Source organism: Pan troglodytes, chromosome 22, assembly GCF_028858775.2.
Source record: "Pan troglodytes isolate AG18354 chromosome 22, NHGRI_mPanTro3-v2.0_pri, whole genome shotgun sequence".
NCBI classification, from domain to species: Eukaryota; Metazoa; Chordata; class Mammalia; order Primates; family Hominidae; genus Pan; species Pan troglodytes.
The window spans coordinates 36,980,055-36,993,347 of NC_072420.2; the positions used below are offsets into that span (position 1 = coordinate 36,980,055).

General features: G+C 47.7%; 1 protein-coding gene across 7 annotated transcripts in view; it reads left to right on the top strand.

The window, feature by feature from the left end:
* The window catches only part of DOP1B (DOP1 leucine zipper like protein B), a 137,610-nt gene that overhangs the window by 111,222 nt on the left and 13,095 nt on the right, over positions 1 to 13,293 (top strand). For 3 of the 7 annotated variants that reach the window (XR_002941048.3, XM_531552.9, XM_054675122.2), the window contains 5 exons: positions 2,148 to 2,292; positions 9,161 to 9,240; positions 10,115 to 10,224; positions 10,349 to 10,495; positions 12,425 to 12,486. Coding sequence is in view for 3 of the 7 variants with exons in the window: in XM_531552.9 (XP_531552.5) it covers positions 2,148 to 2,292; positions 9,161 to 9,240; positions 10,115 to 10,224; positions 10,349 to 10,495; positions 12,425 to 12,486 (544 nt within the window). In the remaining 4 variants the exon portion in view is untranslated. Of the gene's footprint in view, positions 1 to 2,147; positions 2,293 to 9,160; positions 9,241 to 9,321; positions 9,353 to 10,114; positions 10,225 to 10,348; positions 10,496 to 12,424; positions 12,487 to 13,293 lie in introns of all 7 variants that reach the window. The other 4 variants (XR_010154596.1, XR_010154597.1, XR_010154595.1 and 1 more) reach the window with 3 other exon arrangements.

The following is a 13,293-nucleotide window of genomic DNA, read 5'->3' on the forward strand; positions in this document are numbered from 1 at the left end:
AAGGGGAGGGGGTGTAAGAACAGGGAGTAGGTACAAAGATCACATGCTTCAAAGGGCAAAAAGCAGAACTAATAATAAGGGTCTAACAAAGATCACATGCTTCTGAGGGAACAGGACAAAGGGCAAAAGCAGAACTATTGATAAGGGTCTATATTCAGCGGTGCACGTATTGTCTTGATAAACATCTTAACAGAAAACAGCGTTGGAGAGCAGAGAACCGGTCTGACCACAAATTTACCAGGATGGAATTTTTCCCCACTCTAGTAAGCCTGAGGGTACTGCAGGAGACCAGGGCGTATCTCAGTCCTTATCTCAACCGCATAAGACAGACATTCCCACAGTGGCTGTTTATAGACCTCACCCCAGGAATGCATTCCTTTCCCAGGGTATTAATATTAATATTCCTTGCTAGGAAAAGAATTTAGCGATATCTTCCCTACTTGCACGTCTGTTTATAGGCTCTCTGCAAGAAGGAAAATATGGCTCTTTTTTCCCAACCCCACAGGCAGTCAGACCTTATGGTTGTCTTCCCTTGTTCCCTAAAAATCACTGTTACTCTGTTCTTTTTCAAGGTGCACTGGTTTCACATTGTTCAAACACACGTTTTACAATCAATTTGTACAGTTAACACAATTATCACAGTGGTCCTGCCATGACGTACATCCTCAGCTTATGAAGATAACAGGATTAAGAGATTAAAGACAGGTGTAAGAAATTACAAAAGTATTATTTGGGAACTGATAAATGTCCATATTAAAATGAAATCTTCACAATTTATGTTCCTTTGCTGCGGCTCCAGTCGGTCCCTCTGTTTGGGGTCGCTGACTTCCCGCAACACTCTGCCACCAGGCTGGAGTGCAGTGGCACTATCTTGGCTCACCACAATCTCTGTCACCTGGGTTCAAATGATTCTCCTGCCTCAGCCTCCCTAGTAGCTGGGATTACAGGCGTGCACCACCACGCCTAGCTAATTTTTATATTTTTAGCAGAGACGGGGTTTCACCATGTTGGCCATCATGGTCTCGATCTCTTGACCTTGTGATCCGCCTGCCTCGGCCTCCCAAAGTGCTGGGATTACAGGCGTGAGCCACCGCGCCCGGCTGCAGTGAGTCTTGATTGCCCCACTACACTCCAGCCTGGTTGACAGAGCAAGACCCTGTCCTGCCCACCACCTCCCAAAAAGAAAAATGTGGTAGTCTGAATTGAATGTGCTGTAAGTGCAAAATACACATTGGATTTCAGACTTAGGGCACACACAAAAGAGAATGCAAAATCTGATTAATAGGTTGTTTTTGTTTTTTCTTTTTGAGACGAAGTTTCGCTCCTGTTGCCCAGGCTGGAGTGCAATGGCATGATCTAGGCTCACTGCAACCTCCACCTCCCGGGTTCAAGTGATTCTCTTGCCTCAGCCTCCAAAGTAGCTGGGATTACAGGCATGCACCACCACACCCACCTAATTTTGTATTTTTACTAGAGACAGGGTTTCACCATGTTGGTCAGGCTGGTCTCAAACACCTGACCTCAGGTGATCCGCCCGCCTCAGCCTCCCAAAATGCTGAGATTATAGGCATGAGCCACCACACCTAGCGTATTAATTATTTTTATATTGAGTGCATGTTGATAATATTTTGTATATTTTGGGTTAAATAAAATACATTATTAATTTTTTTTTTGAAACGAAGTCTCACTCTGTCATCCAGACTGGAGTGCAGTGGCATGATCTCAGCTCACTGCAGCTTCCACCTCCTGGGATCAAGCAATTCTCTTGCCTAAGCCTCCCGAGTACTGGGACTACAGGCATGTGCCATCATGCCCAGCTAATTTTTGTATTTTTTTTAGTAGAGACAGGGTTTCACCATGTTGGCCAGGATGGTCTTGAACTTCTGATCTCAAGTGATCCCCCTGCCTCAGCCTCAGCCTCCCAAAGTGCTGGGATTACAGGCATGAGCCACTGCACCCAGCCTATATTATTAATTTAACTTCAACTGTTTATTTTTACCTTTAATGTGGCTCCTAGAAAGCTTAATGGTACATATATGCTCACAGCTGTGGCCTGCATTTTATTTCTAGTGGACAGTGCTGTTTTAGGCACTTAACATTCTTTTCCTTAATTAACTTCCTTTCCCCTTCCTCCTGATTATTCTCAGGAAATCACTCAGAAAATCCTAGAAGCTGTGGGGAACATTGCCGGCTCTTCCTTGGAGCAAACCAGCTGGCTAGGCAGAAACCTGGAAGTGAAGGCCCAACCTCAGGCCTCTCTAGAAGAATCTGATGCTGAGGAGGACCTGTATGGTAGGTGGAGATGGGTTGGCTGATAGTGCCTCTGGTCAGCGGGTGGTTCTGGCTTTTCCTTAAGAGAGATCTTGAGTGTTCTCACCACAAAAAGAAAGTACTTAAGGTAGGCTGGGTGCGGTGGCTCACGCCTGTAATCCCAGCACTTTGGGAGACCGAGGCGGGCAGATAAAGCAAGGTCAGGAGTTCGAGACTAGCCTGGCCAACATGGCGAAACCCCGTCTCTACTAAAAGTAAAAAAATCAGCTGGGCACAGTGGTAAGCACCTGTGGTCCCAGCTACTTGGGAGGCTGAGGCAGGAGAATCGCTTCAACCTGGGAGGCGGAGGTTGCAGTGAGCCGAGATCACACCACTGTGCTCCAGCCCAGGCGACAAAGCAAGACTCCGTCTCGGGAAAAAAAAAAAAAAAAAGTATTTAGAGCAGTGACAAGATGTTAGTCAAACTTTAGAAAACATCACTTTGAGGCCAGGCATGGTGACTCACGCCTGTAATCCCAGCACTTTGGGAGGCCGAGGTGGGTGGATCACCTGAGGTCAGGAGTTCAAGATCAGCCTGGCCAAGATGGTGAAACCCCATCTTAACTAAAAATACAAAAATTAGCCGGGCGTGGTAGTGGGCGCCTGTAATCCCAGCTACATGGGAGGCTGAGGCAGAGAATTGCTTGAACCTGGGAGGAGGAGGTTGCAGTGAGCCAAGATTGCACCACTGCACTCCAGCCTGGGCGACAGAGTGAGACTACACCTCAAAAAAAAAAAAAAAAAAGAAAGAAAGAAAGTACATGAGGTGATGCATGTCTTAACTTGTGTTATTTCACAATGTATGCATATATCAGCAGGGATGGTGAAATATTGAAAAAAGAAAACATATATCAAAACATCATGTTATAACCTGAAATGTATACCAGTTTTATTTGTCAGTTATATCTAATTAAAACTGGTAAGGGAAAAGATGTTGGAAAGTTAAAAAAAAAATAAAAGTTTAGGCATAGGAAAAAGCAAACTACCTTCTCAAGTCTGTGTTCATTCACCCAGACTCTTTCTTTGTTTTTTGTTTTTTGATTTTTGTTTTTGTTTTTTTGAGACAGAGTCTCGATCTGTCACCCAGGTTGGAGTTCACCCAGGTTGGAGTTCACCCAGCTTGGAGTTCACCCAGGTTGGAGTTCACCCAGGTTGGAGTGCAGTGGCGTCATCTTGGCTCACTGCAACCTCCGCCTCCCTGGTTCAAGCCATTCTCCTGCCTCAGCCTCCCGAATAGCTGGGATTACAGACATCTACCACCATGCCTAGCTAATTTTTGTGGTTAGTAAAGACAGCGTTTCACCATGTTGGCCAGGCTGGTCTCAAACTCTTGACCTCAGGTGATCCACCCACCTCGGCTTCCCAAAGTGCTGGGATTACAGGCGTGAGCCTCTGCGCCCGGCCCAGACTCTTCCTTTGTATCCATAGCCAGATGACTGAACTGTCTGTTTTGACTTCTTACAACATAATATGTGTGTGTGCTAAACACCAGGACCCCTTAGCTGGTGTCCCACAATGTGTATGCCACCCTGCTGATCTTCACTGAGCCTCAGTGGGGCTCCAGAAAGTAACACCCCAAGACCATTTACCTGGACATGGTGATAGAAATCTGTGTGGGATAAAGATGATGAGAATGTGTGTTTTTCTTTTTGCAGAACTATGGAAAGAAAATTTAGCAAATCAAGCTGGGAGGGTTGGCTCATGCCTGTAATCCCAGCACTTTGGGAGGCTGAGGTGGGCGGATCGCTTGAGGTGATTACAAATGATCCTTTTTTTTTTTTTTCAGGATTAAGCATATCTTGGGGCAAGTGATTTTCTTTGCTACTGTCAGTGTCATTTAACACAGGGAAGGACAGTATGCCCAGTGCCAATAGAGCTTAATACAACGTGAGAAAAGATGTTTGGTCCCAGTTTTATTTAATACAGGAACAAGAAACTACATTTCAGTTTTCAGTGTAAACTATCACAGTACCTGCCACAGAGTAATGTTCAAATATTGTTATCTTTCATTATTACTCCTACGAAAATTGTTAGCAGGGCTGGGTATAGTGGCTCCCATCTGTAATCCCAGCACTTTGGGAGGCCAAGGTGAGAGGATGGCTTGAGGCTACAAGTTTAAGACTATCCTGGTTAGTCAGCATGGTGGCTCACACCTGTAATCCCAACACTTTGGGATATAATCCATTTAAAAACAAATCAGGCCGGGCGCAGTGGCTCAGGCCTGTAATCCCAGGACTTTGGGAGGCCAAGGTGAGTGGATCACCCGAGGTCAGGAGTTCGAGACTGGCCTGGCCAACTTGGCGAAACTCCATCTCTACTAAAAATACAAAAATTAGCCAGGTATGGTGGCGGGCATCTGTAGTCCCAGCTACTCAGGAGGCTGAGGCAGGAGAATGACTTGAACCCGGAAGGTGGAGGTTGCAGTGAGCCAAGATCATGCCACTACACTCCAGCCTGGGTGACAGAGCGACCAAACTCCATCTCAAAAAAAAAAAAAAAGGACTATCCTGGTAACACAGCAAGACCCCATCTCAGGCCGGGCGCGGTGGCTCACGCCTGTAATCCCAGCACTTTGGGAGGCCGAGGTGGGCGGATCACCTGAGGTCCGGAGTTCAAGACCAGCCTGACCAACGTGGAGAAACCCCATCTCTACTAAAAATACAAAATTAGCTAGGTGTGGTGGCGCATGCCTGGAATCCCATCTACTCCGGAGGCTGAGGCAGGAGAATGGCTTGAACCTGGGAGGCGGAGGTTACTGTGAGCCGAGATCGTGCCATTGCACTCCAGCCTGGGCAACAAGAGCAAAACTCCATCTCAAAAAAAAAAAAAAAAAAAAAGACCCCATCTCTACAAAAGGGGAGGCAGAGGTTGCAGTGAGTTGAGATGGCGTCACTGCACTCCAGCCTGGGCGACAGAGCAAGACTCATCTCAAAAAAAAAATAAAAATAAAAATAAGGCCAGGTGCAGTGGCTCACACCTGTAATCCTAGCACTTTGGGAGGCTGAGGTGGGCAGATCACCTGAGGTCAGGAGTTCAAGACCAGCCTGGCCAGCATGGTGAAACCCTGTCTCTACTAAAAATACAAACATTAGCCAGGTATGGTAGTGTGTGCCTGTAATCCCAGCTACCCGGGAGGCTGAGGCAGGAGAATCACTGGAACCTGGGAGGCAGAGGCTGCAGTGCGCTGAGATCGTGCCACTGCACTCCAGTCTGGGCAACAGAGGGTGCAAACTCCATCTCAAAAAAAAAAAGTTTTTTTAATGACTAAAAGAAAGTAAATTACCAAGAGAATTTCAGGTGGGACTTAGTACTGCGAGGAAAGTTAAGAGTAATGTGATAAGGAGTGGCTGGGAGTGGGGCAGGGCCACTGTGAGTGTTACAGAACATGTCCCCAAGGAGGTGACAGTTGTGCTGAGAGATGAAAGACAAGGGGACGGCCCTGCAGAGGTCTGGGAAGGCACTGCCCCGAGGGGATTGCAGGCCTTGGCCACGGGAGTGGGCTTAGACCCAGCGACCTGAAGACCAGGACTCTGGAGCTTCATGAAAGTGGTGGGAAGAGGTCAGAGAAAGGGTGGAGACTGATGAGACTGATGGTTGTCGGGCTTGGTAGAAAGCACACTAAGGGGCCGGGCACAGTGGCTCACACCTGTAATCCCAGCACTTTGGGAGGCTGAGGCGGGCGGATCACGAGGTCAGGAGATCGAGACCATCCTGGCTAACATGGTGAAACCCCGTCTCTACTAAAAATACAAAAAGAAATTAGCCGGGTGTGGTGGCAGGTACCTGTAGTCCCAGCTACTGGGGAGGCTGAGGCAGGAGAATGGCGTGAACCAGGGAGGTGGAGGTTGCAGTGAGCCGAGATCGCGCCACTCCACTCCAGCCTAGGCAACAGAGACTCTGTCTCAAAAAAAGAAAGAAAGCACACTAAGGAGCTTGGATTTCATCCCACTTGCCACAGGTAGCCTTAAAGTACTTAGAGCAGCAACATGTTGGTCAAACTTTAAAAAACATCACTTTGGCTGCTGTGATCAGTACAGTCTGTATTGGATGAGCACAGAAACTGGAAGTCCAGGTAAAAGGATTTCGCACTGGTTAAGGCAGAAGATGATTCTGGCTTGGAGGCAGGGTCAACAGAAAGGGACAGTTTAAATGCAGAGTCAGCAGGATTTGCTGATGGATCGGATGTAGTTATTTTAGAAAATGCAGCCAAGGATGACAGGTTTTTGGCTTAAGCAATTTACCAAGGTGGAAAAAACAGAAGAAAAAACATTTTATAGAGAAAAATTGAGCTTGATTTTGCACATGTTAAGTCGGAAATGATGGAAAAGAGAAGGATCCAGCAAAGATGATTAAGCAGTCACTGAGGTGGGTGAACCAAGAGAGCATAGAGCCTTGGGGTCTGGGAGGAGACAGTGTGTCCGAAGGCCCCAGGGGCAGACACACGGTGGAGGGCCGCTGAGAAGCAGAGTGCAACAGGAAGGGGCAACAGGAGCTGACAATGTAGAATTCATCGGGGTGGGTGGTCGGCATGGTGAGGGGACACTTGAGAAACAGGTGGATAAGAGGGTGGGAATCGAGCAAGGGGAGACAGTGGAGGTTGGTAACTCTTTGAGGCTAGTTGTCCATAGGGCAGTAGCCAAGCAGAATTAAGGACCAGAGAATGTTTTGTTGTTGTTGTTTTGTGTGTTTGTTTGAGATGGAGTCTCACTCTGTCGCCCAGGCAGGAGTGCAGTGGCGTGATCTTGGCTCACTGCAACCTCTGCCTCCTGGGTTCAAGCAATTCTTCTGCCTCAGCCTCCCAAGTAGCTGGGATTACAGGTGCACGCCACCACACCTGGGTAATTTTTGTATTTTTGACAGAGACAGGGTTTCACCATGTTGGCCAGGCTGGTCTCGAACTCCTGACCTCAAGCGATCTGCCCGCCTCGGCCTCCCAAAGTGCTGGGATTACAGGCCTGAACCACTGCGCCCGGCCTGATTTGTTTTTAAATGGAGGATATCAAAGCCTATTTGCATGGTGACAGAACAGTACAGCAGAGAGGAAGAAATTAATTCAAGAGAGAGGAAGGATAATTAGCAGAGTCCTTGATGGCCACAGGGCCAGGATTGGGATCATAAATGGAATTATTGTTATTTGATAGGAGTCAGGAACATATCTATTAAAACAGGAGATGAGGCTGGGCACAGTGGCTCACGCCTGTAATCCCAGCACTTTGGGAGGCTGAGGCTAGCAGTTTGCTTGAGCCCAGGAGTTCGAGACCAGCCTGGACAACATGGTGAAAAATCCCCATCTCTACAAAAATTATAGCCTGTAGTAATGGGACCTGTAGTTCCAGCTTCTGAGGAGGCTGAGATGGGAAGATCACTTGAGTCCAGGAGGCGGAGGCTGCAGTGAGCCGAGATTGCACCACTGTACTCCAGCCTGGGCAACAAAGCGAGACCTTGTCTCAAAAAAAAAAAAAAAAAAAAAAAAGAATTATGTTGGAGAGTGGGAAAGCCAGCACCCCACCTGGGAACATGTGGTAGCATCAAGTCCCTTGAGAGATTCATGGTCATGACATAAAGTAAGATCAGTTGCTTGGTGATCTGGTTTTCTCTGGAACATTTAGCTACACATAACTACGTAGACAGATCATTGGGTGTACCCAGCAGTGCATTCTTCTAGGTGAGTCCTTCCGAGGGAAAGAAGCAAAGGAGTGAAGGGTAGATGACTGACCCTGGGTGTGGGTGGGAGGTGAGGACCTGTAGCAGCTGCTGGGTAGTTAGGCAGTAGGACTCAGGGACTGGAAAGCTGTCCTAGGATGCAGGAAAGTGCCAGAGGGGTGGTCAGAGGAGGATGCTGGAAACGGAGATTTGAGAAGCTGGTGAGGTCAAGGGTATGACAGTGGTGGAGCTGGAGCGGAGTGGGGGATGGTTAGAAGAAAAGAAGGCCAGGGGCTTAGAGGCTGGGATGTAGGAGGGAGCATCCAAAGGGGTCGTGCAGTTTCAAGAACGATGACGAGAATGGAAATGGAGAGGATGTTAGTGAGTTAGTGCTAATTTATTTGATCAAAATATCCAGATTCTTAGTTGTTGAAACTGAATGTTGGCAGGGTGCAGTGGCTCACACCTATAGTCCTAGCACTTAGGGAGGCCAAGGCAGGCAAATTACTTGAGCCCAGGAATTCAAGACCACCCTGGGCAACATAGCAAGACTTTGTCTCTATAAATAATTTTAAAATTACCTGGGCATGGTGATGTGCGCCTGTGCCCCCAGCTACTCGGGAGGCTAAGGCAGGAGGATCACTTGAGCCTGGGAGGTCAAGGATAGAGTGAGCCATGATCATGCCACTGCACTCCAGCTTGGGTGACAGAGCAAGATCCTGTCTCAAAAATAAAAATAAAAAAGTTGAATGTTGGCCAGGCACGGTGGCTCACGCCTGTAATCTCAGCACTTTGGGAGACCAAGGCAGGAGGACCACTTGAGGCCAGGAGTTCGAGACCAGCCTGGCCAACATGGCAAAACCCCGTCTCTACTAAAAATACAAAAATTAGCCAGGCATGGTGGCACATGCCTGTAGTCCCAGTTACTCGGGAAGATGAGGCAAGAGAATTGCTTAAACCCGGGAGGTGGAGGCTACAGTGAGCTGAGATCACACCACTGCACTCCAGCCTGGGTGACAGGGTGAGACTCCATCTCAAAAAAAAAAAAAAAAGCTGAATGTTAACAGAGAGGAATACCTGAGTCATATGGACACAATTGGTATGAAAGGTGGGAGCTGATGGCTCACATTCATGCAGGGCTTTTGGGGACAGTAAATGGTGACCCATACATCATAGTTAACATACAAATGCCCCTTTCTGTTCACAGATGCTGCTGCAGCTTCAGCAATGGTGTCTTCATCCGCCCCGTCGGTGTACAGCGTGCAAGCCCTCTCTCTCCTGGCAGAGGTAAATACACACCTGACCTGTCATCCTTTATGGAAATGAGCGCCATCACGAATTGTTGCAAAGACATTTGTTCATTCCCAGGTGCCAGTGAGCGTGGGCCGCACCCTCCCAGGTGAGCTCGTCCATCAGGCAGCATTGGCCTCAAGCTGCACCATGGAGTTTTGGGTTAGGTTTTGCTTTAAGGACTGCACTTTTTTTTTTTGAGACAGATTCTTGCTCTGTTGCCAGGCTGGAGTGCAGTGGCGCGATCTCAGCTCACTGCAACCTCCACCTCCCGGGTTCAAGCGATTCCCCTGCTTCAGCCTCCTGAGTAGCTGGGACCACAGGTGCACGCCATCACGCCCAGCTAGTTTTTAGTATTTTAGTAGAGACGGGGTTTCACTATGTTGGCCAGGATGGTCTCAATCTCCTGGCCTCGTGATCCACCCACCTTGGCCTCCCAAAGAGCTGGGATTACAGGCGTGACCCACCGCTCCCAGCCATGACTGCTTTTCTTATTGTTGCTTGCTTCCAAGGGTTTCTGTTTTCTTTCTTTTTTTTTCTTTTTCTTTCTGTTTTCTTTTTTTGAGATGGAGTCTCGCTCTGGAGTCTGCACTCAGGCTGGAGTGCAGTGGCGTGATCTCGGCTCACTGCAACCTCTGCCTCCTGGGTTCAAGCAGTTCTCCTGCCTCAGCCTCCTGAGTAGCTGGGATTACAGGACCTGGCTAATTTTTGTATTTTTAGTAGAGATGGGGTTTCACCATGTTGGCCAGACTGGTCTCAAACTCCCAGCCTCAAGTGATCCGCCCTCCTCAGCCTCCCGAAGTGCTGGGATTACAGGTGTGAGCCGTTGCACCCGGCCAGTTTCTGTTTTCTTAGGGCCTTGTTCTTTTAGGTACTGGCTTCCCTCCTGGACATGGTTTATCGAAGTGATGAGAAGGAGAAAGCTGTGCCGTTAATCTCCCGTCTGCTTTACTATGTTTTTCCATACTTACGCAACCACAGGTAACATCATCTTCGCCATTTCTTCCCACCCATATGCAGAAAAATATGTTTTCACAAATGAATCAAGTAGTTTTCCTTGGACAGTCCTTGACCTTGACCCTTCTCTCTTCCCACTCCCACTCAGTGCCTACAATGCTCCCAGCTTCCGGGCTGGCGCTCAGCTGCTGAGCTCCCTGAGTGGCTATGCCTACACAAAGCGAGCCTGGAGGAAGGAGGTCCTGGAGCTGTTTCTCGACCCCGCTTTCTTTCAGATGGATACTTCCTGTGTTCAGTAAGATATGCTGTCCTGATAACAATGCGCTCTGAATCTTCAGGTGGAAATGGCATTTTGGTTTACAGAATTCTCATTCCTGACATAGAAGCAGAGCCATAGGATCAACCCAAATAACAGGACGTCCCTGTCACAGGCTCGCATGTTGACCATGTGTTCATGGGAAAGGGATCAAGTCTTTTAAAGTACAAAGAGGAATATCACTTAATTCAGAGAGCATGTTATTTCCTGGCTGGGCACGGTGGCTCATGCCTATAATCCCAGCATTTTGGGAGGCTAAGGTGGGTGGATCACCTGAGCCCAGGAGTTCGAGACCAGCCTGGCCAACATGGTGAAACCCCGTCTCTACTAAAAAATTCAAAAATTAGCCGGGCATGGCAGCGCACACCTGTAGTTCCAGCTACTCGGGAGGCTGAGGTATGAGAATCGCTTGAACCTGGGAGGTGAAGCTTGGAGTGAGTCAAGATCCCACCACTGCACTCCAGCCTGGGCAACAAGAGTGAAACTCCGTCTCAAATAAATAAACAGCAGAACCTGGGGTTCCAGTGATACTTGTTCTATCTAATACTGCTTTGTCTTGTAATCACAAAATAATTGGCCAGTGTTAAGATGACAGAGCCCACTGGGTGACCCTGGGGGTGTCTTTACCCCACTTCTCGGCTGATACTCCACAAGTTCTTACTGAGATCTTGCAGCAGCCAAGCAGAGATCCACTGAGACTCAGATGCAAGATGTGCTCCTGGGCCTTTTCCTGAGATCAAGAAAATCACTCAGGGCTGGTCATGGTGGCTCACACCTGTAATCCAACATTTTGGGAGGCTTAGGCAGGAGGATTGCTTGAGCCCAGGAGTTGGAGACCAGCCTGGGCAACAAAGTGTGAAACCCCATCTCTACAAAAAAAAAATCAAAAAAATCAGCCAGGCATGCCGGCATATGCCTGTGGTCCCAGCTACATGGAAGCCTGAGGCAGGAGGATCGCTTGAGCCCAGGAGGTTGAGGCTGCAGTGAGCTGTGATTGTGCTGCTGCACTCCAGCCTGGGCGACAGCACACGACCCTGGGCCCTGTCTCAAAATAACCAGAAAGAAAGAAAGAAAGCCACTCCTTTATTAATGACGGGAAGGCTTAGCAATAGAGGATAGAGATTGGGAACGCTTTTTGTATGGCATGAAAGCATGGCCACCCCCAGAGGGCTGCTGGTGGCCCTGTGGCCTCCCTCCACGTGATCTTGTTGCTCTGCTGGGGTAGCCCATTTGGAAAGAAAAGCTAAGGGTGGTATTTGTCTTCACTATCCCACTCTTTTCATCAACACAACTGTGTGAATATCATCCTGTATGAACATATTTAAGAATAACCCTTGAAAAAGCCAGAGTGCCTTGTCAATTTGTTTCTTTGTGGTAAACTGGAAAAAGTCATTATTCATTCCCTATGTTAGGGTTATAAATGAAAAGCTTTTTCATAGCTTTCTTTTGTATGTAAACTATTTATTTCTATCACTAACCTCTTTTCAGAAAGCAGTTTTTTTGTTTGTTTGTTTTTAACATGGAGTTTTGCTCTTGTTGCCCAGGCTAGAGTGCTATGGCACAATCTCAGCTCACCACAACCTCCACCTCCTGGGTTCAAGCGATTCTCCTGCCTCAGCCTCCTGAGTAGCTGGGATTACAGGCATGCGCCACCACGCCCTGCTAATTTTGTATTTTTAGTAGAGACAGGGTTTCTCCATGTTGCTCAGGCTGGTCTTGAACTCCCAACCTCAGGTGATCTGCCCACCTCGGCCTCCCAAAGTGCTGGGATTATAGGCGTGAGCCACTGCACCTGGCCCAGAAAGCAGTTTTTAATATATCTTAAGAGGGTATGTTATTTTCTTAATGTTTTGAATCAAACTATCATCCACTGCAAATTTAATTGATTTTGCTTTCTTTAATATCCAGTTGGAAGTCCATTATTGACCATCTTTTGACTCATGAGAAAACAATGTTTAAGGATTTAATGAGTAAGTTCTGTATTACTTTTGCATAACTCACACTTGATAGGATCAATGCCAATATAACCAGCTTTCATCATGTATTTCCGAACCCTACTCACACTTTCATGGTGCTGTCTACGCCACAAAGACTGTAATGTGATGTTCATAATATGGCAGGACTAAATCAATGAGTCTTTTCCAGTTGCAATTTATTGACAAGAACGCCACGACAACCTTTTTCATAGTTTTATAGTGGAGAAATACTGCCGAAAGCATCCAGCTTCACATCTTGACATTTGTGCTGAAAGTAATAAGTTTCTATAATTTACTAGGAGGACTTTTCTACACCTCAGATCCCTTCTCATGCACTATCATTAAGTATCATTAAAGAAATAAGTTGGGCTGGGCACGGTGGCTCCCGCCTGTAATCCCAGCACTTTGGGAGGCTGAGATGGGCGGATCACAAGGTCAGGAGATCGAGACCATCCTGGCTAACACGGTGAAACCCCATCTCTACTAAAAATACAAAAAATAGCCGGGCATAGTGGCGGGCGCCTGTAGTCCCAGCTACTCGGGAGGCTGAGGCAGGAGAATGGCATGAACCCGGGAGGCAGAGGTTACAGTGAGCCGAGATCGTGCCACTGCACTCCAGCCTGGGCGAGAGAGCGAAAATCCGTCTCAAAAAAATAAAAAAATAAGTATTGGCTGGGCACAGTGGCTCACGCCAATCCCAGCACTTTGAGTGGCTGAGGTGGGTGGATCATTTGAGCCCAGGGGTTCAAGACCAGCCTGGGCAACATAGCGAAACCCTATCTCTACAAAAAATTAACCGGG